General features: G+C 51.7%; 1 protein-coding gene across 3 annotated transcripts; it reads left to right on the plus strand.

The window, feature by feature from the left end:
- The first annotated feature begins 4,031 nt into the window (after positions 1-4,031).
- On the plus strand, positions 4,032-12,042 carry RHBDD2 (rhomboid domain containing 2). Of its 3 annotated transcripts, none has more exons than XM_010980745.3 (4): positions 4,032-4,291; positions 6,264-6,671; positions 8,544-8,694; positions 11,067-12,042. In XM_010980745.3, the coding sequence occupies exons 1-4, from the start codon at positions 4,114-4,116 to the stop codon at positions 11,422-11,424; spliced, it is 1,095 nt and encodes a 364-aa protein (XP_010979047.2). In that variant the 5' UTR covers positions 4,032-4,113; the 3' UTR covers positions 11,425-12,042. The 3 variants fall into 3 exon arrangements, with proteins under 3 accessions (XP_010979047.2, XP_010979048.2, XP_031288570.2); XM_010980746.3 differs by lacking the exon at positions 4,032-4,291 and adding an exon at positions 6,027-6,191; XM_031432710.2 differs by lacking the exon at positions 4,032-4,291 and adding an exon at positions 6,027-6,173.
- The last annotated feature ends 12,191 nt before the right edge of the window (positions 12,043-24,233 follow it).

Raw genomic sequence — 24,233 nt, forward strand, 5'->3', positions numbered from 1 at the left:
GCCCTTCAGAGGAGCAGCATCTTAGCTGGAGACCTGACGGCTAAGAAGGAGGCCAGGCTACTAAGAGCCAGCAGAAGAGCATTTAAGCCAAGGGAAGCGCACATACAAAGGCCCTGAGGTCAGAAAGACCTTGGCTTGTTTGAAAAACAGAAATGAGACCAGTGCAGTGAGTGACTGAGGGAATTAATCCATTTCTTATCATTGCCATAACAAATTAATACAAACTTTGTGGCTTAAAACAATACAAATCTCCACTTCACACCTTGTAGGATGGTCACTATCCAAAATCCAGAAAATAACAAATGTTGACAAGGATGCGGAGAAATTGGAGCCCTTGTACACTGCTGGCAGGAATGTAAAATGGTGCAGCCACTGTGGAAAACACTGTGGAGGCTCCTAAAAAAATTAAAAATAGTTGCCAAGGGGGAGGGGATTGGGAAGGGACAGACTGGGAGTTCAAAATTTGTAGATACTGACAGGCATATGTAGAATAGATAAACAAGATTATACTATATAGCACAGGGAAATATATACAAGATCTTGTGGTAGCTCACAGAGAAAAAGACTGTGACAATGAATATACGTATGCTCATGTATAACTGAAAAATTGTGCTCTTCACTGGAAATTGACACAACATTGTAAACTGACTATAACTCAATAAAAAATGTTTAAAAAAATTAAAAATAGAATTACCATATGATCCAGCAATTCTACTTCTGGGTATATGCCCAAGAGAATTGAAAGTTAGGTCTCACAGGGCAGCATTATTCACAATAGCTAAAAGGTAGAAGCAATCCAAGTGGCTATCAAGAGATGAATGGATAAACAAAGTGTGGTCCATCCATACAATGGAATATTATACAACCTTTAAAAAGGAAGGACATTCTGACACAGGCTACAACATGGATGAGACTTGGGGACATGATGCTCAGTGATATAAGCCAGTCACAAAAAGGACAAATACTGTATGATTCCACTTATACAGGGTACGTAGCATTGTCAAATTCATAGCGACAGAAAGTCACATAGTGGCTGCCAAGAACTGGAGAATTACCATTTAATAGGTATAGTTTTACAAGATGAAAAGAGTTATGGAGATGGATGGTGGTGATGGTTACACAACATCATGAATGTACTTAATACCACTAAACTATACACTTTAAAATGGCTAAGATGGTAAACGTGTGTATTTTCCCATAATGAAAAAATTTTTGGAAAAATATCCCCACACATTTATAATCTTACAGTTCTGGAGGTTGGAAGTCTGAAATGGGTTTCACAGGGCTAAAATCAAGGTGTCCACAGAGCTATGTTCTTTTTGGAGGCTCAAGGGGAGAATCTGTTTCCTTGCCTTTTGCAGCTTCTAGAAGTTGCCTCACTTCTTGGTTCTTGGCCGGCCTCCATTTTCAAACCACAGAGCTCCACCCTCTGCTTCTGTTATCACATCACCTTCTCTCTCTCTGACCCTCCTGTCTCCTTAAAAGGACTCTGATGATTCCGTTGGGCCCACTTAGATAATCCAGGATAATTGTCCCAAGATCTTTAACTTAATCACGCCTGCAAGGTCCCTTTTGCTACATAAAGTAACATACACGATGGACCTGGGGATTAGCATGTGGACATCTTTGGGGACCATTATTCCATCTTGGACCTAGGCTCTTACAAACTGTAATAAGAGTAGCACCTTCTCATTTACTTAAAAACAATCAAACAAACCTCACCCCGACCCCCCAAAAACTTGGCTGCTGGGTGGAGAACGGGTTGAGGGTGGAGCCAACAGAATTCGTTCATGAGTTTGATCTAGAAATGTCCACACTGGTACGTGTGCTCCCTGAGAAGTCACCTGTCACCCAGCCTCCATGTCTGGCATGTGGAGCACCAGACAGTCTCCAAGTAGGAGGATGCTCGGTGGAACTGTAAACAAAGGCACCTCCGGGTAGCACGTTTGAGGCCCGGAAGTCTCTCTGCAAACCAAAGGGGAGGCAGGCAGGACAAAAAAGATTCACAGTCCTGGGTTGTCCCCATCCCCACGCCACCTGCTGAAGACGGCTCTGCTTTGCTTACTCAAGTCCTCCATCCCCTGAGCTTAAGAGAAGGTCTTGGGGGTTTTCTGGAGGCATAATCAGAAAAAAATTAGAAGAAGGAGGCAGAATCAGAGAGACAGGAGACCGCTGGCTGCTCCCTGTGTTAGACTACACAGCCCTTGGCTGTAGGATACATGATGTTACCACAACTCTTATTCTGCCAGGAGACCAAATGCCCAAGCCCCTGGTAAGCAGTAAATAAATCAACCCTCCATATGCATTTGTGTTTGTTTATGGAGTCTTAGATCTGAGGATCCAAAAAGATTTTTAAAAGCATCTAGCTCCACCTCCAACCTGATGCTTGAATCTCTTTAATACTCTCAGCAAGTCCCCAGATAGCCTCTGCTTGTATACTTCTGATCACAGGGAGCTCACTACCGATGAAGGCAGCTCATGCCATGGATGGATGAGCCAAATTGTCAAATAACTCATTCTTAAGTCAAACGTGCTGTCCTATTATTTCTGCCTTTTGACCTCAGTTCTCCCCTCTGGAATAACACACAGTAAGTCTACTGCCTCTCCTCCAGGAAAGCTTTTCACATAGTTATAGCCAGTGGTCAGGACCCCGAAGCCTCTCCAGTAAGGTCTCTCTGGTCCCTTTAATTGTCCCTCATCAGATATTACTTGAAGTCCCCTTTTCCCTGCCAATCCTGGTCACTTTTTGTTGGACAAGCTCTAATTTTCTACATCCTTTTTCAGACCATGTGTCTAGAAATAGACCTTGAACTCCTAGAGTGGCCTGATGGGCACAGAGGACGTGGGACCACCATCCCCTTCCTCTTTCCGAGGCTCAGACTTCAGTTCCAGCAGCCCAGGTTCCCACTTGCTATTCTTAGCAGCTCCAGCACACTCCTGAGTCACATGTTGCTTCCTGTTGAGTAAAACCTTAATTTCCATGCCCACTGCTGCATCATGAGCATTAGTTTAAATACGCATCACTCATTTAAATGTGTCCCATTGCTTTATATTTATATCCAGAAAATTGTACGGTTATATTTTAGTACTAAACAAAAAAGATGAAGAGAATCTCAGCTTCTCTTCCTGAGGTTCCTGGGAACATAGACACTGCCAGGATTACTGAGAGGAGGCAGACTAGGGCTGGGAATGGATCTGAATGTCCAGCACAGAGAGTGAAATATTTGTTTATTTTTCAGGAGTCAAATTTACATACATGTAACAGTAGGCAGGATATTAGAGGGAAATAGTGACGAGAGAAGAAAATGAGGGCCCAGAAAATAGGGATTTCAGTCCCAGTCCAACCACTTCCCGCTTGTGACCTTGGGCAAGTTACCTCACCTTCTGGAGCACCTGCAATCAGGGAGACAATAATTCCACTTGTCTACTTTACACAGCTGTTCTCTGGTGAAGGTGCTTTTCGGACTTTAAGTGCTGAAATTTAAGTGCTGACCTTTATTGTTATTGTTATATTATATCCCTAATCCTTCAGGGCCTTTGGTAGAATCCCTCTTTTCTCTCCCACCCCTGTTTCTCTAACCCAAGCACTGAAACCTGCCCTTGCCAGTAGCCAATTCCGGAACCTGAGTTCTAATTGTCTTTGCTGTTTAGCTGCATTTCCCAGGGACCTCTCCAGATTTTAATTTACCTCATTGGTATAATGGGGTTAAACACAGATAAGGGAGGGGTGTGTGTGTGTGAGAGGGTAGGCGAGAGAGAAAGAGGGAGGGAGAGAAAGGAGTCTGTAAACTAAACGGTAAGGCACAATAATCATTAGGTAGCTAGAACAGTGATGATCAAAACCACTCTAGCCCCTGAAGCGGCTCCCACACCAGGCTCCGTTCGGCCCCGGGTATGCTGCCGCCAGAGGGCGCTGGCTGGACTCCTAGCTGCCTGCGCGCGGGGGCAGCTGGCTGGCGCGACCGGATTGGGAAACTCTGAAGGGGGCGGGGCCTCGGGGAGGCGGGGCTTCTGGCCACCTCCTCCGCTGTTGCCAGGGGAAACAGCCGCAGGGAGGCGGAAGGAGCTGAGAACCAGCCAGAGCCGCGAAAGAAAGCGGAATCCTTGGCGGCCATGGCGGTCTCGGAGCCCGGGTCCCGGAGCTGGTCCTTGTGGCCCGAGGTGCCATCCGCCACCTTCTTCACCGCGCTGCTCTCGCTGCTGGTGTCCGGGCCCCGCCTGTTCCTGCTGCAGCCGCCCCTGGCGCCCTCGGGCCTCTCGCTACGGTCCGAGGCCCTGCGCAACTGGCAAGGTGAGCAGGGCGGGGCCGGGCACCGATGCCAGCCGTTTTCTCCTGCCTTGCCAGGCCCTAGGCTCTGGCCTCTCAGCAGTCGTGCTACCCGTCTCCATACGCCTCATTATTCTCCCCACCTAGAGGATCAGCCCCATATCCCACGTCTTTGTGCAGAGCCCCATCTTCGTCATCAGTGTAATCCTTCCCTACTCGGATTTGTTCCCTTCCCTGTCGCCGTCGAACTGGTCAAGGCCCCCATATCCATTCGTAGCAAATTGGTTTCACTTACCCCTGCTCGTTTGCCGAGAAGAAGCATTTTCCTCTCCCCCTCCCTTGTCACATTCACACCTACGTCTGCTTTAGAGCCTAACCACCCCCCCATTGGAAAAAAAATTTTCTTTCACCTTCGTCAAGACACTTGAGCTTCACCTGTGGCCTCCTGGGGTTTAGAATTTCCTCTGCTTCTTCGTTTTTATCTTAATCCTGATGCCGATTCCCAGCTCTTGTACCTTTGGGAGAGGTGTTTGTTTTCTCTGGGGAGTGAGAAATTTTGCAGACCAATTAAGGATAAACGTCTGCTCATGTAAGACGTTCTTAGGGGAGGAAAATGGGGAATTTGTATGACTTGCTGTTTTGCAAAGCACATTCACGCATTAATCTCATCTAATCCTCACGATGATCCCATGACGTAATGTAGGTTTTATTGTTGCCGATTATTTAGATGCAGCTGAGGCTTAATGCGAGACTCGCAGGTCTATTGAGTCATACAACCGAGACAGGAACCCAGATTTTTCTTTTTACTGTGTGATGTTTTGGAACTGGAGCCTTGGGATTTATAAGCCCCAAATTATATAGAATTGCTTCTAGAATCTTCATACTTGTACTTGGAATTTCAGTGTCAGAACTAGTCAACAAGTTATGACGTACTTTTCAGATAATGGAGCCTTATAGAGATGGCCTGACTGAGGTGTGTGGTTCATGGCCTGCCTCCCTGCTCAAATCTGAAACTCCCCCACCCCCACCCTAGATACGCAGCACATCTGTCCTCAGAGACAGATGCAAAATGCCAGCTTAACTGAGCTCCCTTCTTTTTTTCTTTACTTCACAGCTTCTTTGAGTGTTGGGTTTATGGGCATGTGAGTATTAGATATGTAAGATCTTTGAAGGCCTCAAGTGTAATCCTGTTCTTTCACATTGAGAAAACCCAAGCAGACAGGGCCTGTGACTTGACTGAGCTCAGCCAGCCTGATTCCACTTCCAAGTCCAATATCACTGCCACTTTATCGGTCTCCCTCCTTCAGTTCAGTGTTTTGGCCTGCAGGGGTGTAAAAGTACATAAGAGAGGACTGCTTTTAGAACAATAAAAATGAGATTCTTTGCTGTCTTATTGCATATAAAGCATCGCTCTACCTGTAAGCTTGGATAAACACTTTCAGGAGACTTCTGAGTTCTGTATCAACATTATTAGTGATAGTTTTCTAATCTTTATAGGTGCAAAATAATTCATGGTCCCTTTTTTCTTCCTCTAAACAGCCACTATGGAAGGAGAGGTCAGGATTACAGCCGAGGAGACGGGCACAAAGAGTGTTAAGTGACACCCACCCAATCCACCTGAAGCTGTTACAATTAATTAACCCTCAAACTGCCCGGTGAGATAGGTCAGTATTAAAACCAAAAAAAAAAAAAGGATTATAAAGCACATTACAAATTCAAGTTGCTAAAAAGTGTTATTTTTTTTCCCCCACGTGGAAGCCAGTCACTGGTAAGACTTGCTCCAGGTCTGGGAAAGAGCAGAGATTAGATTTCCACGCCTCTACTTTGAGTCCTGGGTCCTTCATTGTTGCCTCCCACTGTTTATTCCACTGGCTCTGGGCTGATTTTCACTGGCAACAAGAGCCAGGTGCTCCCCATTTCCTAGGTGGGTTGTAACCTGGCTTTCCCTTCTTGGAGCTACGCCCCCATCCCGCCTCTAACTCAGCCCCCTCTGCAGTTTACAGGCTGGTGACCTACATCTTTGTCTATGAGAATCCCGTCTCCCTGCTCTGCGGTGCTATCATCATCTGGCGCTTTGCTGGCAATTTTGAGAGAACCGTGGGCACCGTCCGCCACTGCTTCTTCACTGTGATCTTCGCCCTCTTCTCCGCCATCATCTTCCTGTCGTTTGAAGCTGTGTCCTCGCTGTCAAAGCTGGGGGAGGTGGAGGATGCCAGAGGGTTCACGCCAGTGGCTTTTGCCATGCTGGGTGTCAACTCCGTCCGCTCTCGGATGAGGAGGGCCCTGGTGTTTGGCATGGTCGTGCCCTCAGTGCTGGTGCCATGGCTCCTGCTGTGTGCCTCCTGGCTCATTCCCCAGACCTCCTTCCTCAGTAACGTCTGTGGGCTTGGAATTGGGCTAACATGTATCCTTCCTAGGAGGGGACTGTAGAACAGTGACATGTCAAAGCGTGGACCAAGTTGGAAGGCCTGGGGGGCCAAGTAGGTGGAGCTGGGGGCCCAGATGTAGGTAATCTGTGTTCTGGCTTCAGTTTTGAAAACCATGTGGCCTTGGGCAGGTCACTTCCCTTCTCTAGGCCAGAACTGCCTCATCAGGAAAAGATCCCCGTAGCTCTCTCCTCACAACAGCCCAGCACTGCCAGTTAGTGAAATATTCTGATTTGATATTTTTCCTTATAAAGTGACGTGTAAACCTACATTTGACTAATTATGGTAAGACTCTATTGGAGGAATCTGAAATACCCATGAGCTGAAAGGACTAGGGAACAGGTTGGTTGGTTTTTGATTGGCTTAGTCATTCTCTCAGAAAAAAAAATTTTTTTTTAAAGATAGGCTTTTACCATATGGGTGGTTAAAAACATAGGAGAAACCTCATATTCCTTGTGTGCATATTCTGGCAACTGGGGGGAAATTCCAAAGTACAAAGTGGAACCTCAGAACTAGTAGTGTTGGGAGTTGGGCAAGGTGCATTCCTAAAATATCTTCCAACTTGTGATTCTGTAAACTGTTAGTGTGGGGAAAGCCAGCTTGATCTTGAGGGTCACTTAATTTGTTTCCCTTATCTTGGGTATCACAGTTTGGTAGTGTTTGTGGTCCAAAGTCTGAAAACAGTTGTGGAAAATATCGTATGCTGGTTATAGTTATTTATTTGGGAAGACCAGTCTAGTATTATTACTTCTTCAAAGTCAGAAGCAGCACACATTCTTCAGATCATTCTGAAGTCATCAGCCACAACTTTTGACATCCTTTCAGCATTGGTTTCCACCTGGAATCGGTATTTAGAAATACACTGTCCTCCCTGAAAGAATTTAGAAATACCCAAGGGCATATTTGGTTATCACAATGACTAAGTGCTACTACCATTTAGTGGCCAGTGGCGAGGGATGCTCGATGTCCTAATGAGTGGAACAGTCTGGCCCAGCACAGAATTACCTTACCAGGGCATTCCAGTGAAAACACTGCCTCAAGGAAAAACATTCTCTTGTTGCTTTCTTACAGCCTTCTCTCTGCCACCACCTGACTTCTCGCTCTTGCTACACGATTTAGGGCTCAGCCTGCACATCACTTCTTAGAGAAAAACACATCAGATCTACCTAGACTAGGTCAGGGTCCCCAGCATGGTCATCTGTGGATAAATTTTGCTCATCACCACTATTCTACCCCAATTACTTACTCCTTGTCTGGCACTCATTCCTTATGTCTTAGTACCTGGTATATACTAGATGTTCAATAAATACTTGTTGATGGATGGATGGTTGAAGGCTGACTCTTTGTGGCTGTCTAGGCAGTGATGGGCTGACACGGGTCGGATGACCAGAGTACCATCACATCCGTGGGAGAGGTGACAGTGTGGAGGAAGTGCTGCCAAGGAGGCCCACAGGAAGCTCCCTGGGTCACATTGAGGCAGGGGTCCTTCTGTTTGGGACAGAAGTACAAGAAGACGTCCGTTCCCCCAGAAGGTACCAGGACAGCTCCCTGCTTCATCCCACTACACAGACGGGTGTGTGCTGGCTTACGGCTGTGATCGCAGGGGCTGGAGGGGCTTGAGAGATGGGATGGCTGGGCGTAGGGAGAGGTGAAACGCTAGCCCCTCTCCGCCCTCTCCTGTTGCTGGACCACGTTCCTGCGGAGGTACCTGCGGGCATGGAAGCTCAACTCTTGGTTTCCCCTGAGCTTGAAGCTCCAGGTGGACTAAGTGCTGACTCCCCTGTATGCTGTGGGGAGGGTTCAGCCCTCCCTTTAGCCACTTCCGGTTTTCCTTAATTCGCCAACCTCAGACGGCCTCACCTACTGCTATTCCATCGACCTCCCCGAGCAGGTCGCACTGAAGCTCGACCAGAAGTTCCCCTTCAGCCTGATGAGGAGGATTTCGATGTTCAAGTACATCTCTGGCTCTTCAGCTGAAAGAAGGGCGGCCCACAGCCGGAAGTAAGTTCCAGAACCCTGTTCTTTATTCCTAAAGCAACTCCAGGGCCTGTAGATGGTGCGCCTGGTTCAGTGTCATGGGGAGAAGGGAAGAGGGTGTGGGCAGCCTGGGCCCAGAAAAATCTACGCATGCATTTCTTCTGCACTCTCTGGAATCTGCCCAGCTGCATCGAGGTCAGGGCGGAGCAGGAATGGGCGAGGGGAGGCATTTGAAGTTCTGGCGCATAATCCCGGGTGGCCCCATCTAGGGTTGTCACCAGCCCTCAGTGCCGACAAGCGCTCTGTGCAGTGGGATCGGGCTCCGGCCTGAAGGCTGTAAGAAGCACAGTCCGCACGGCACAGCCCACAACCTGAGAGGCAGGGTTTTCCTGGCCGCCCAGCAAGAGAAGGCGAGGTTTACCGTGTTCCAGTCCAGGCACGTTGATTCGTAGTGGAGAGTGCTGGGCACCGCCAGGGCCCTCCTCCCTCCTTTCAGAGAGGTGGCCCGAAGAGGACAGGAGTCTTTCTCCAGGTACCGCAGGGTCAGAAGAGCCTAGTCTGGAACCAGGGTCTCCTGCTCTGGGTCCTGTTTATTCCCTTTGCACTGCTGCATGCAGCCAGCCTTCCCTGGTGTTTGGAGATGCTGAGATTTCATGACGGAGGAGGGTTTCTTCAACAGTCCCTCCCGAAGAAAGGACTCACTGAGAAGTCAGGGTGCTTTTCAGTGGCCCTTTTCTGCGTTCAGCCAGCTGTGGAGGGAATTTGGCCTCTGTGATGACCTGGATGCAGGGTCTTGGTTGAGTTGGAAGCTGCACCTTGTCCTTTACCTTGTACTTTCTCTCAGGAGGGGGACACTCCCAGGCTTCAGTGGTTCAGAGCCCCCTGACCATCTCTGAAAGGCAGGGACGGGTACTGGGAAAAAACAGAAACGCACACTCACCCGTTTGGCTTCAGGCAAGTAATTGCTGGAGTCTAAATAGGTGGGAGACTGTTTAGAATTGGGTGGTGGGGGAGGGAGGGTATGGCTCAATGGTAGAGTATGTGCCTAGCATGCACAAGGTCCGGGGTTCAATCCCTAGTACTTCCGCTAAAAATAAATAAATAAAACCTAATTACCTCCCTGGCCAAAAAGCAAAACAAAACAAAAACAAACAAACAAAACAGAATTAGGTGTAGGAGCTGTTTGGCTCTTAATTGCTGTCCTCACAGAATCTAGGGAGGACTTAAGGGTCCTTGTTTGCAAACCTCCCACCTGTGGAGGGATCCCTGCTAAGACAGCTGGCAATGTACTTTACCCAGCCTTAACTCACGGCCCCTGTGGGCTGGGGGCTCTGACACTGATTCTGCTTCATGGCCTGCAGATCTGGTTGGGGGACATGGTGACCCTCTCAATCCCTTCCACGTCCTTTGCATTGGCGTGGTGTTCGATCCCTCGTTATCTTGGCCTCAGTAGGCACCCAGAACAGAACACGATGTTTTCAATGGCCTGGCAACGGGACACAGGCAGTGTTACAACACGCTTGTTTATCTTGGCAGTGGACTTGGCTTTGCCTCCCTGGAGGCTCTTGGCAAGCTTCTTATAGGCCGAAACCTCCATATTTTTAAAAACCTCAGAAGTACTACTAGGTGTCCTGTATCTGTACTTAAGCAGCTGATTTGTAAGGTCAGGTTTGGGTTGAAATGTATACAGCTTTAGTGCTTTACCTAACACCAGTATCAGCGGTGTTGACATTCGTTCTTTAGATTTGGAACTCTGCACAAAAGTTCACAGGATGAAACGCTTAGGGTGCTTCTGCCTTCGTGGTCCCAGGCACACGTGTCTGTGGTGGGGTCTTTAACCTCGACACAGACAGCTCCCCACACCTGTCCTGTCCAGGACCTTGAGCTGTGAGTCTTTATTCCTGAAGTCAGAGGTGGAAAATCACCCAGCAGACAAGGCCTGGGCCCAAGCCCTGTGTTACCCCATTAGAGCCCTCCCCTCCCTTCCCCACGACAACAGAGGTGGGTCTACTTCCTCTGGGTAGAATGGCTGAGCCGGCCACAGACATGCTGACTGCTGTGATCTGGTCCCCGTCTCCATCAGGTTGGCACGCTACTGTGAGTCAGTTACCCCTCAGGGGGTCTCAGGCGTGGGCCTGATTCCCCTTCATCCTGCTGGCTTCCTGCAGGACTGTGAGCGGGCCCTGCCCTCTCTGGGCATCTGTTTTCTGTGCAGTTGAGATGAACCTTTCTCCCCACATGGTGCTTTTATGGCTAGTTACAGGAAATGTCCAAAGCGCGTTGTAATAGAAAGCAGTACGGTGACCTCATGCTTTTCTCCTGTGGAGTGACAGCTGGAGGCGCCCTGCCCTGGCATTATGAGCTCAGTGACCATTTTCTCTCTTGTTCCTTTCCAGGCTGAACCCTGTGCCCGGCTCCTACCCCACGCAGAGCGGTCACCCTCACCTGTCCCCAAACCACCCTGTTGCCCAGATGCAGCACGCCAGTGGCCAGAAAGCCCCGTCCTGGCCAGCCAGCACTCCTGGGCACATGCCCAGCCTGCCCCCATACCAGCCTGCCTCTGGCCTGTGTTATGTGCAGAACCATTTTGGCACAACCCCTAACTCCTCCGGTGTCTACCCAGCTTCTGCGGGTGCCTCCCTGGGGGTCCAGCCCCCCGCCCCCCTCAATTGCCCGGGCACAGTGTATTCTGGGGCCTTGGCTACTCCAGCGGCTGCAGGCTCCAAGGAGTGCTCAAGGGTCCTGATCCCCTGAGAGAGAATTTCTAGGGAAGTAATCTCCCATCTCGGCCTTCTGAAGGTCCTCTCAGAGCTGATTTTCTTGACAAGAAGTTATTTATTGAACACCTCTCTGTGCCAGGCTCTGTGCTGAGTATTTTGATATATGTCCCTATTTCAGTCTCACTCATCCTGCTGAGACCTTTGTGAAGTACAGTTTATCGTCCCCAGTTTACAGATGGGAAGCGAGATGCTCTGTGAGGACGTGAAGTCGAGTGGCCCAGTGGCGGCACAGCTGGGGTCCTTGGCTCCAGGCCCAGGCTCCTCCCACCCGCTGACCTGCCTCCCAGAGAACAGCTGGGCGATGAGGGCATTGGTTGTCAGTGGCTAATTCAGCTCTCCGTTTCCTTGCTGTCCTTGTATGTAGTGCTCTTGGTTATACAGTGTCCGTGTGTCTGTGTGTGCCCTTCGGGAGCTCCCAGCTGGCCTGCTTGCCAGTCCCCGGGCCTGCATAGTGTTTCTCCCCTGCAGCAGCCCCCCCCCCCCCGAATTCTGCCCTCTCTCGTGTGGTGAGATGGGCCAGTGAGCCGCAGCAGCATGCTGCTGGGTCCACGGTGTTGATTACCTTTGTATAAAGAAGCAGCCTCCAACCTGCCCTTGGTGTGTGGTCTCTTCGTGGTCTGGCCAAGGAGCGCGGAGGGCAGTGGCGAAGCTCAGTGAGATGGCGGAAAAAAGCGTGTTCAGGTAATCAGGCTGACTCCCTGTGGGGGATCTGTCGGGGCATCATTTGCAGAGGTCCTGGGAGAGCTGAAAGGGTAAACAGGAAGCTTTGGCAGCAGCAGGAAACCACTAGGCCCCTGGGGAGAAGGCGTGTTCCCAGAGCTCCAGGCTGGCTATTGTTAGGAGAACAAAGAATCTAGCATCATTGGTAGGAGAGAAGATCATTATTCCCTGCACGCCAGAAACCTCTCTCTGGTCCTCAGGCCAGGTGGGACCCACTAGCCAAAGAAGTTTCCAGACATTGTCCAGTTTCCCCTCTTCGTCAGCAGAGGGCAGCAAAGAAGCCACCCCCTTGGCGACCTCTGAAACCCTTGCCTGGGCTAGCGCTGAGGGTACAGGAGGCAGAGGGCTCCCTCCTGTCCATGGAGGAATGCCCTCCCCCTTCCTCGGAGGGAGTCAGCTTTGCAGATAATTACAACACAAGAGGATGGTGAGAGTCAGACACCCCACCCCACGAGGCTTCCCTCCTTCACCTGCTCCTCCTTTTTTCATTTAACTAACACTTTGTGAGCAACTACTGAGTTCCAGGCCTGCGCTAGGCTCTGGGGATGCAAAGATGGAACAGTATGAGCTCTGTCTTCAGTGCACCCGTAGTTCATTATAGGGGGCGTGCTCTATGGAGTGAGAGAGGGGAGCCAGGTACGGAAGTGAGGGGAGCCCACCTGGAGGGGAGGTGGCATCAGAGAAGAGACTTCCAGGAGGAGGAGAGTAACTGGGCAACAGCAGGGCCAGGAAGACGAAGGGCGACAATGTGAGCAAAGACAGGAAGGCGGGGATCCAGTAGGCAGGACGGAGGATGTGAGCACGGAGACTGGGAGGGCAGGTAGGAAAGAGCTGGTTGCAGTAGCCCGGGCTGGAAGTGATGGGAGGCCGGCCTGAGGCCCTGGCAGTGGGGTGGGACAGGCAGAAACGGAGTCGAGAACACAGAGTGACTTTCTGGAGTCACACCAAGCCTGTGGCCAAGCTGAGAGTGTGCGTACAGCTCTCCCACCTTAAGTCCAGCGCTCCTGCGCTGCCTGAAGGTGCCTACTCACTCAGGTGGGATGGAGAAGGGCCCAGAGTAGGGTTGGAGGCAGGATAATCCTGTAGGATGAGGTTCCCCCAAGCATGGAATGAAAGGACTTGGGGAGGGGTGTGCTGGTCCCCAACAAATCCCAGCCCAGCCCATTGCCCGAGGCAGGGACACCCCCGTCCTGTACCCTTGGCAGAGCCCAGGCATCGCCCAGGAGGAAGCAGGTTAGAGGGAGGAGGAAAGCCCGCAGCAGGGTGGACACAGCAGGCGCCCCACTGCCCTCGCTGCGCCCTGTAGCGCAGCTCAGACAGTGACCACCCCTCCCCGGGGACATGCGTCAGGGTAGCATCTCCAAGGTCTTCCATGCCATCCAGCATCCTTTGGTCACTGTCATGGGTTGAATTGTGCCCCCTCCCAAAAGATACGCTGAAGTTCTACCCCCAGTACCCATGAATGTGATGTCATTTGGAAATAGGGTCTTTGTGGATGTAATGAGTTAAGATGAGGCCAGACTGGATTCGGATGGGCCCTAAATCCAACGACTGGTGTCCTTATAAGAAGGCCACATGAGACCCACAGGGAGAAGATGGCAGTGTGAAGACAGAGGCAGAGACAGGGTCAATGAGTCTATCCACTGAGGGGCACCAAAGATTCCTTGAAGCCACCAGAAGCTGGAAAGAGGGAAGGAAGGGCATTCAAGGGAAGCAGGGTCCTCTTGACACGTTGCTTTCAGACTCCTGGCCTCCAGAACTGTGAGAGGGAAAATGTTTGAAGCCACCCAGTTTGGGACACTTTGTTACAGCAGCATTAGGAAGCTAATAAAGGCAAGGTCCTCTCCCCATATGGCTACATCCAGACATCACCATCCCACTCAGAATCCTGGGAGCTCCCCACAGCCGGCTCCCCCACCCCCACCCTCGCCATCTCTCCACTGGCAACTTGGTTCCTCCCAAGGCATCCTGTTCTCATTCAGTGGGAGGAAAAGGGGGAGAAGGAGTGGAAGAGAAGTGACCTTTTGAGCTCAGGTCACCGAGTCCCTGCTGGAAATAGGAAGGCCAGAAGAGGGAGGTGGTCTGCAGGTAGGGGATATGCTGTTTAGGGTGGTGTGATTTTGCCGTCATTGTCACCTCACGAGGTCACAAGGCAGAGATGGCATGAGGCATTGCAAAGAGATGGTGCCAGAACCCAGACTCTGGACACTATAGACTTCAGTCCCCACCCCCAGGTGGGGGTGGGGGCTGGAATTAGTAAATTGAGGCCCAAGGAAGGAGCTCTGATCAGAAGGCAAGAGGGTGTGGAGAGGGCGCCTTCCAGGCTCCAGCAACCTCTCCCTGGCTGTGAGGCCTTGGGCAAGTCACCTGACTTCTCTGAGCTCAGGGAGAACTGTGCCTGCCCCACAGAGGGAGATCAGATATATAACAAAGAGGGAGGGCTGAAACCATTCTTCTTTCTAGTGTTTGACCCAGGGGCAAGCACACCTGAACTTCCTTCTCTCACCTGCGTCATCCCCACCTTCAGGGAGGTTGTCAGCACTAAAGGACAGTCACCTGATGTGATGTGAACACAGCTCCCAGGTGTGGTGAAAGGCTTTTGTCAACTATGGCAAATTGCACCAGTTCTGGTGGCCTTCTCCAAGTAGGTGTCTGTCTACTGCACCGAGAACTCTGAGGACAGGGACTGTCTTGGCTTGGGCCCTCATCCTCAAAGTCTGCGTTCCCTCGTTCACTGAGCATCTGCTGAGCACCGACTATGTAACAGGCACTATTCCAGGGGTGAGGATGCAGCAGAGAGCAAGGCGGCCAAATGCCTGCCTTCAAAGAGCTTACTACTCTGTGTGTCCGGGGCAGGAAGGGAGAGAAAGACAATCAGCAGACAAATAAACGAAAAATAGGAGCTGGTGATAACTGTGGTACAGGGCATTAAAACGGGACAATGAGGCATAAAGAGGGGCTGCTTTAAATCTGGACAGCCTCCCTGAGGAGGTGACTTTTCTGCTGAGGCCTGATGGAATCCAAGTAGCAGCCATGAGAGGACCAGGGTGAAGAGCGTTCCAGGCTGACAGAGGGACAAGAGCAGAGGGCCAGATGGGAAGGGGGAGGATGGCCTGGGGTGATGTACACAGTAGGTGCTCAATCAGTGTGTGTTGCTCTGGGAATCCACAGGTGGGCAGTCTGGGCTTGGGGGGTGGCACTGGTGCTCTGAGCCCAGATGTCTTGTCCATCTGGTCCACAGGGAGCTCACAGTCAAGGGCCTTAGATACTGGGAGGCTGAGCCCTGGCAGTGCCCACCCTCACTCACTCACTCACTCACTCATTCTCCTGTATCAAATAGTTACTGAGCACCTGCTACATCCTGGGCCTCAACCCTGGGGTGGAGGGGCACAGGGATGACCTAGACCGGCTCCCAGTGCGGTCTGGCGAGGGAGACAGAAACCAACAGTAATCCCAGGAGGCACTGGCTCTGGGAGGGACATCTGCTCACCCACTGCAGAGCACAGACAAGGGAGCAGCCCGCCCAGCAGGACCCAGGGAAGGTGTCCCAGATGAGGTGATGCCCTAACCCGGTCTGGAGGGCTGAGTGGGCCTCTCCAGAATAGAACATGGAGAAGGGCGTTCCAGTAGGAGAGAGCAGCCTGTGACAAGATGCGTGACAGCCTAGAAAGCATGATGTGGAAGGGCCCACGGGGCCAGCACCAAGAAATGGATGTGGAGAGGCACGGGGGCCAGGGTGAGAGGGGCCCTGAGGGCAGGCCTAAGGAGTTTGGACTGGATCCTGTGCATGGTGGAGACTGCAGTTCGGTTTCCCTGTTTTACTGTGCAGGGGTCTGGAGGGGGTCCGTGCAAATTTACCCGACTGATGCGGGGCATCTCCCCGAGGGCTGCCCCCTCCCAACTCGTGAACCCAGGTCCCATGGGGCTAGGGAGGACATTTAAGGACAGGCAGAGCTGGCCCTTCCATGTGCCTGAGCTCTCTGCTGAAGGGTGAGCTGGCTCTCTGGGCTCCTGTGGAGGCATTCCTGTGGGTGGCAGAGAAGGAATCTAAAACCCTTGAGCCTCCTTGTTCTTTGTTGTTCTCCATTCCCAGGTGTGGTTCCTCTTCTATTAACTCTCAGGGACCCAGGGGCACAGCAAGGTTACAGGTGAGGTAGGGCAGGGCCAAACTCCCAGCAAAGAAGGATGGAGCCCAGGTGCTCCACTCCCCAGCTCCCATCTGTCCCGAGTTCATCCCCTCTCTGGCATCTGAGGAAGTGGGCAGTGGGAGAAAAGGAGGCTTTCTCGGGGCTTACTTCCTGAGGGCTCTGCTGTGGAAGGTAAGCTCTCTGCCATCTCAGCCATGGGTGTTGGGACAGCCGTGAGCCCCATCCCTCCTGTCCCCAGCTAGAAGAGGAGTCAGCTGGCCTGAATGCAGGTGTCAAATTCCGCTAATCTGGTATCCCTTCTCCTTATCTGATCTGTGAGGAGGGAGAAGAGAGACCAGAACCTCCCCTGGGGCCTGGAGAGGAGAATGGCAGGTCCCAGTAACAGCAACCCCCACCCCTCACTCTTTCTTGCCTGGAAGAACCCAGGAAAGGAGGAGGGAGAAATTGAGTGTTTGTGAGGACAGCGGCTTGGAGAGGTTGATGGTGAATACATCACTATGTGTGTGTGTTCAATGTTGGGGCAGGTGGATAAATTTGAAGGTGTGGACGACGTGGTCTATTGAAAATTTCCCCAGTGGAAAAGGTCCTTTCCCAGGCTGGTGCAACCCAGGGGCACCAATGGCTGTGCTGCAAAGGCCCTCGGAGCCCCCCTAGTCCTGAGAGGAAAGAAGTCTTTCCCGAGGCTGCACAGGGAGTGGAGGCCAGTCCCACACACCAGCATCCCATTCTCCCCCAGAGACTTTCTCCCATGAGCAAGAAATGCCCAGGCCCTGCTCTGACCTGCGGCAGCCTCCATCCAGGCCTCTCCAGCCAGTGCGGCTCAGTCCCTCTTGGTGTCCAGCTAGCCCCCTGGGATGTTTGCGGTTGGAGTCTCTGCCTGGAGTCTAGCCTTAAGCCTTCACGCTATAGTGCCAAGTCCTGATAGTAGACGCTCTGCAGGCCGCGGACCTCTCCCTTCCCGAGGGCGCCAGCCCCTCCTATAGCTTACGCACCTGGGAAAGGTTCAGTTTTCCTGAGAACCAAGGTCTGGTTGGGTCTGGTTGGGTCTGGTTTGGTCCGGCTGCAGCTGGCTCTGGGAGGCTCTGGGTGGCATTAGGTAACAGTTCCTGCCCACTCCAGGCTTCGGGAGCCTGGCCCATCCCCCTTCACCTGTCCTGAAATGCTGAGCTGCGTCTGAGTGAGGGTGGAGGAGGGTAAGACCTGACTTCATTCTCCCCTGCTGCCCTGCAGGGTCCCTGAGCCTGGCACCCCACCCTGGGAGGCAGGGACTCTCACTCGCATTTTGTGGATGTGCACACTGAGGCTCCAGGAAAAAACAACTTGGCCAGTAAAGGCAAAGTCTCGAGGGGCGCCCAGGTCTACAGCCCACTGACCCTGCCCTGCTTCTCCCGCTGCCTGGGCTGCTCAGGGCCAGGGAAGGGGCTTGCAGAAAGGATGCCCAAAATGCCCCCTGGATGTGGCAGAACCCACCAGGGTCCTCTCAGAGCTCTGGGTGCGGGTTTGTGCAGGTACGCACGTCTATTTCTATGTGCGTGCGTACACTTGCGTGCGTGTGTGCGCACACGCGAGCGCATGCGTGTGCGTATGCATGTGCGTGTGCGTGTGAATGGGGTGGGGGACTGGATTCCTCCATGAGCCCCTCCCCTGCACGGGGCCTGCTCACTCTTCCCCCTCCCCCTTTCCCCCACAGAACCTTCCTCTCCCCCCTCCTCAGAGAGCTCCTCTCCCCTCTGCCAGCTCAGGAGCCCCTTTCTCTCACCGAGCCCCCTCCCCAACAAATATAAAGCTGCCATTTAACTCCTGAGGGTCACTTTGAAATCCTTACCCCTGGCTCCTAACTCCTCACCTGCTCACCCACAGCCATCCCGGATGCTGGGTGCGGGATGGGGGAGCAGCAGTTACCCGGCTAGGGAACAGTGTCCAAGGCGCTGGCCTCTGGCCTGGGAGGCGGAAGACCCTGTAGTTACCTGAGGGGATGCATGAGGCCGGCAAGTAGCTACCCCCCGGGGGGTTGGAGGGGACCCGCAACCCTCCTGGCCATCCATGGGAGCTTGCCCTTCCCCAGCACCCCTCCAGCTTCTTTGGTTTCCAGCTTGATCTTCAGGGAACATCAGTCAAGGTAAACTGACAGCCTACGGAGTGCCAGAAGCCAGATTACGTTATGACTTCTGGCTGCTCTGCTGCCACTGGGCCCCTGCAGCCAAGCCATTTACAAGGGCCCAGGCAAGGAAAAGTGCTACCCAAAGGTTGCCAGGCCGAACCTGGTGGGGCCAAGGTGACCCCTAACTCTTTCCTCCATGCCTCAGCTGAGGCCCCCTCCCATCAGTGCTCATCTGCTGGGGCCGGGCAGTGGCAGGGCCCAAGTGATGGCTGCAGAAACCCTCGAGTCCAGGCCCCAGATGAACATCCAAGTGTGGACACACTCTCTCCTCAGGGCCTTTCCCCTGTTGCTCCCTCTGCCTGGTGGCTACTCCCCTAGATGTCCCCGAGGCTCACGTGACGTGTGACCTTCAGGTCTCAGCTTAATCAGAGATACCTTCCTGGGCCCCCGCATCCATAATCACCCTGAGATTCTTCATTCCTTATAGCACCTGACTTCTTATACAAGAGCTCTTCCCACGCTAGAGTTCCATGAGATTAGACCCTTTGTTTCATTCACAAGGTTATCGCCAGTGCCCAGAACCGTTCTGGTTCTTCCTGCCCTGGTGCAAGGCAGGCACTCAACAAGTACGTGCTGGATAAATGTAATAACTCATGGGATCATTGCAACTCTCATCCTCATGGTCGTATTGCAAAACTGAGGTGCAGAAAAGCAAAGTATATCATCAAAAGTCATGCAATTAAGAAGCAAGGATTGAAACTAGGAGGCAGGTGCCTAAACTCTGGATTCTAACCACCATGCCAGCCTGCTGGGTACTGTCAGGGTCCGCTTGGCTGCAGCGTGGGGTGCAACTGGGACACATGCATCATCAGCTGGGAACACAATTCCTGGGCCCACAGGCAGGCCTGGCCTGGCTGGTGCCCAGCCTACTGAGCTCTTCTTGGTGGTTCGCTGGCCTCTCCTGGCCTCACCCCTCTGCAGTGAGAGCCCAGCCGTACTCTCCCTTAAAGTGGACGGGACTGCACCCAGCTGGGGACACAGACAGAGAAAAGGAAAAGTCCTGGGGAAAAGTCCAGAAGGTTCCTCAAGAGGCTGTGGAAGGTGAAGGATCAGCTTCCACCACAGGACAGGGAGAAGGAAAAAGGTGAGCCAAGGTGTTGGGTGGTTGAAGCTCCCTATGCGGACAAACCTTAGTGCTGGTGCTGGAAGTGTGTGTGTGTGTGTGTGTGTGGAGGAGGAGAGGACCCCAGGGATGCTGCCCATATGCTGCTGGAGGGGCATCCACATGGGTGTCAGAAGGCCTGCTTTACTGTGTGACCTTGGCCTCCCCGTTCAGGTCCCTCAGCTGCAGAATGAAGGTCATGTCGCCCACTGTAGGGCCTTTTCTAGCAACTGCGTAGGCTTGTCCAGCAGCAGAGTGGGGCCTATCTGGGGTTAACCAGCTGCCTTGGGAGAGCATGGGGTCCCGTCACTAAGGTGAGCAGATGAGGAGTAAGGTAGGGGGCGGAATTTGATGTGCTCCACCCTACAGGACCCAGAAGACCATTCACTCTCTGCGAAGTTGGACTGATCACAGTCTATCTGGGCCTCATCCTTATAACAGGCATTTATCCCACATGCTGGCTTCTATCTATTCCCTACTGTGTGAACCACTCCCGGAGCCAGCCAGTCAGTCCTATTCTCCCTCCTACCCTGCACCTGAGTCTCCTTCTTTGCGGGTTGCACCTCCCTGAGGGCTCAAGGGACAGTGGTGTCAGCAGACTCACCCCTTCAGGGGTCTGGACCCCTGCTCAGAAACAAGCACGGCTACAGGGGTATTGTTCTTCCATCCCCGGTCCCTTGTCAAGGCTTTCCTGGGAATTACCGGGTCGCTGAGGATGTTCCTGCCAATGGCTAGAGAGTAGGCCCCACCCTGGACCAGCCAGTGCAGTGGGAGAGCTGTGTACACAGGAAGACGGCCGCCTTGAAAACTAAGCGGTCCCTGTCTGCCACCTTTGCCCACAGATGGCCAGGGAGGGGGTGGCTAAGTGTTACCCTCTTCCTGCAAGGAGGAAGCCAGATGCCCAGGGATGAGATACAGCAGGTGGGACTCAGACCTCTTTTTGCCTCACTGGGGGCCCACCTGTACTTGTCTAGGGTCCTCAGATGCAGAGCCAAAGACCTGAACAGTATCCTATCTGGTCTCCCCTCTCCAGCCTGCCTGTACCTCAACCCCTATTCCTGTCCCCTCTGATCAATGGCCGGTGGAGTAATCAGAGCACAAGGAAACAAGCCACAGCTCTTCCCAGCTCACACCCCTTCAATGCCACTCCTTTCCCTCTCCCCTGCCCCCAAAACACACACATTGCCCTTTGTTCATCAGCTTATAAATATCAATGGATGTTTATGAAGGGTCTGCTATGTGCCAGGCATGGGTGCAAAGATCAGCTTACAGGCTGGCCGGGAGAAAGCCAGTAATGAAATAGCCACACAAGTGAGTATCCAGTTACCAACTGTAGCACGTGCTCTGGAGGAAAGGAACATGGTTCAGTGGGGATTTAAACAGAGGACTCCGGCTGGCCACTTAGAGGAGCAGGAGTTTGCAAAGGACCCTTAGCAGGAGCTGAGGAAGAGCATGCCAGAGGGTCGTTTGCTGCAGAAGGGGAAAGAGGAGGAGCAGTTGAAGGAGGCAGATGCCGCTGAGGCATCGAGTAAGATGAGAGACAAATGTTCTTGGGGTAAAGCACAAACTTCTCAGCATGGCCACCAAGGCCCTTCAGGATGGCCTCATTGATATCTCCATCCACTTTCTGGCCACAGCAAACACCGTGCTGACCATGCAGTTGTTTGCACGGTCCTCCCTACCTGGAATTGCCTTGCCCCTTCTCCTCCTGGCAAATACCCAATCATCCCACAAGCCTCAGCTCAAAAGCCACCTCTTCCATGAAGCCTCCCTTGCCCAACACTCCTCAGGTAGAACATGTCACTCTGTCCTTGGGGGTTCCCATAGCACTACATACAAACCTCTGTTGGAGCACATGGCAGACCAGTTGGGTCTGCCCAATGCCCACTCTTCTCTTCTTCATTACTGAAAGAACTTTTTGGTTTTCTTTGGGGTAGCAGTGTTCCCAGCCCTGGCAACACGTTGGGATTGATCTAATCCAGTCATCATAATCATGTGGTCCACTTTTCCAGGGTCTCTTGCAGTTAGAGGTGGCCACACGACCCAGTTCTGCCCAATAAGATATGAACATATATCTGTTTCAAAAGGCAGGATTGGGAAACCTTTGCCTTCCACTCTTTAGTCCATCTTGAAGACAGATATGATGGCTGGAGCTGTGGCAGCCACCTTGAGACCATGAGGGAAAAGGCAAGGAAATTAGGGAAATGTGGGCTCTGACACTATTGAACTGCTGAGCCAAAGGCAGCAGCTGACATACTTTTGGACTTCTTGTTTTATGTGAGTGACGATGCCTTCTTCATTTAAGCCATTGTTTGCTGGGTTTTCTGTTGCTGGCAGCTAAGTGCCTCCCTAACACCCAGCACTTTATAATTTATTTGGTTCCCTACCTGAGAGCCAGGATCATGCCCTATTCATCTTCAGGGCCTTTGAATTTATCAGAGTGTTTGGCAGTGAGTTAGAGTCCAATAGTGTACATTAACTGAAGAGAAAGTTTCTGAGGACCAAGACCACTCCCAGGTGGAAGTGAAAACAGCAATGACTTCAGACGGTTAGTACTAGGTTGCCAGATAAAATACAGGATGCCTAGTTAAATTGAATTTCATATAAATAATGAACAATTTTTTAGCACAAGGAAGTCCTATGTAATTTGGGGGATATACTAAAAAAAATTTGTAGTTTATCTGAAACTCAGATTTTAACTGAGCTTCCTGTATTTTTATTTGCTAAATTCTCCTTGGGTTATTTTCCACAAAGTGCCCTCACCTGTGTTCAGGGGCTCTGCAGTGGGCATGAAGGGAGAGACTATTCTTGGGGTTGAAGCTTGGACAAAACAAGATGGGAGGACTCTGGGGGCCTTGCTTTCTGGCTGCAGAATGTGTAAGAGTCAGGCTGGTGAGAAGCCCCACTGTGAATAACAGCCAGAGCCAGGAGGGCCAGTGGGGTGTATGGAGATATTGGAAAGAATGAATCAGAAGGACTGTGGGGAGCCCAGGCCCTTTATGTCCACCAGCAGAGGCAAGCATGGAGCCCTGCCCACCCTGGCCTGCAGGCTGGAAGAACCAACAAGTTGGTGTCTTCTCCCACCTCAGGGCCTCTTATACAACCCACAGCACCTTCTGTCCTACTCAGCAGGCTGCCAGGAGTCTGCTTGTCTCCCTGTGGACCCACATGTCCCTTGAGGGTCTTTCCTCATGGCCCCCCACCCAGCACAGCATAAAGGGCTATAATAGAATGTGGAACATGAGGCCAAGGCAAGGGATGCTGTACCAGCTTCTTTCAGCATCAAATAAGGATGCTTCTGGGCTCCCCCTCTCTGACTCCCTCATTGAGAAGTGCACATGCACTTCTCAAAGGATGGGAACAGCCCCTCCATCCCTGGTCTCTAGGGCTCCTAAGCCTGGACATGAGTCCCAGAAAGTAGAGGAGCTGGGTTCTTCGAAGAGCCACCTAATAATACAGGGGGTGTCATCTGACCCAGGCTGGCCTTCCAAGATCATTGTAAATGCCAGGGACACCATGAATCCTGAATCCGCCCAGCTGGGGAACCATCTGCAGAGGACCACAGTCCAGAGCCACCCTCCCAGAGAGGTCCTGGGAGGCTGGAGCAGGCTCTGGTGGCTGAGCTTTCTAGCCTTTGCACCTGGCCAGTCGGGCTCCAGGCTGTGCTGAGGGCCTACTGTGTGCTGAGTGATGACTGACAGAAAAACGCACAACCTTAGAGTTGTAAGTTTCAGTTTTTATTCAGGGACCTTAATGAGAACTATAGCCTAGGAAAACAGCCTCTCAGTATCTCTGAGGGGGCTTCTCCAAAGAGGTAAGGGGAGAAGCCAGTATGTATGTATATATGATTTTGGCTATGGAATACATGCAATCAAGTGTACCTCTCGATTAAAGGTTAATGCTAGTCACAAGGAACAGATGTCTGTTAATGATTTTAGTGCTTTTTCTATGTATGGGAAGATGAAAGAATCTGGGTCCATTAAAATTCTTCCTGAGATACATCTAACTATTTATTCTATGGGCCTATTTTTTTCAAAGCACAGAGTGCCTTATCTGGTTTTTTTTCCCTGTCCTGAAGTCCTTTCAGGGTGTACTGTTGATCAGCAACTACAGTGGCTAATGACATAATCCTTGTAGAAATGAATGGTGGGCAACATTCCTTACTTTACATCAAGTAGACTGTGGATCCACTCAGAGCCTCGGAGCAGACCTGGTTCTGGCCCAGGCCCTGCCACTGACAAATTGTATAATCTTCAGCAAGTCACTCCAACTCTCTGAGCCTCAGTTTTCCCCTCAGTAAAAAGGGATTATAACCACCTCTTGGTGTTGGTCGCAACAGTGAAGGGTTTGCTCATGTGAAAATGTTCTGTAAGCTGTAAAGAAAGGTGGATGAAGGCATGGGTCATCTGGCTGGGGAGCACCTCGCCCAGTGATAATGATAATCTTCCTTCTCTCTAGGAAGGATGAGGAAAATACAATCCTGATGGGCTAGGTCCTTGTATTATATTGCTGTATAAAAAGTTACTCTGAGATCTAACAGCTTAAAATATTTGTTACCTCATAGTTTCTGTGGGTCAGAAACTTGGGAGCAGCTTAGTTGGGTGGTTCTGCTCAAGGGTTCTCTTGAGGTTAGAGCCAAGGTGTCATCTGAA

The sequence above is a fragment of the Camelus dromedarius genome, chromosome 24 (genome assembly GCF_036321535.1).
Source record: "Camelus dromedarius isolate mCamDro1 chromosome 24, mCamDro1.pat, whole genome shotgun sequence".
Taxonomy (NCBI): domain Eukaryota; kingdom Metazoa; phylum Chordata; class Mammalia; order Artiodactyla; family Camelidae; genus Camelus; species Camelus dromedarius.

Excerpts from the sequence above, each read along its gene's own strand:
- RHBDD2 (XM_010980745.3), top strand. The coding sequence starts at position 4,114 with ATGGCGGTCTCGGAGCCCGGGTCCCGGAGCTGGTCCTTGTGGCCCGAG. Across the intron at positions 6,672-8,543 it reads GCTTGGAATTGGGCTAACAT|ACGGCCTCACCTACTGCTAT; the intron begins GTATCCTTCCTA and ends CGCCAACCTCAG. Across the intron at positions 8,695-11,066 it reads AGGGCGGCCCACAGCCGGAA|GCTGAACCCTGTGCCCGGCT; the intron begins GTAAGTTCCAGA and ends GTTCCTTTCCAG.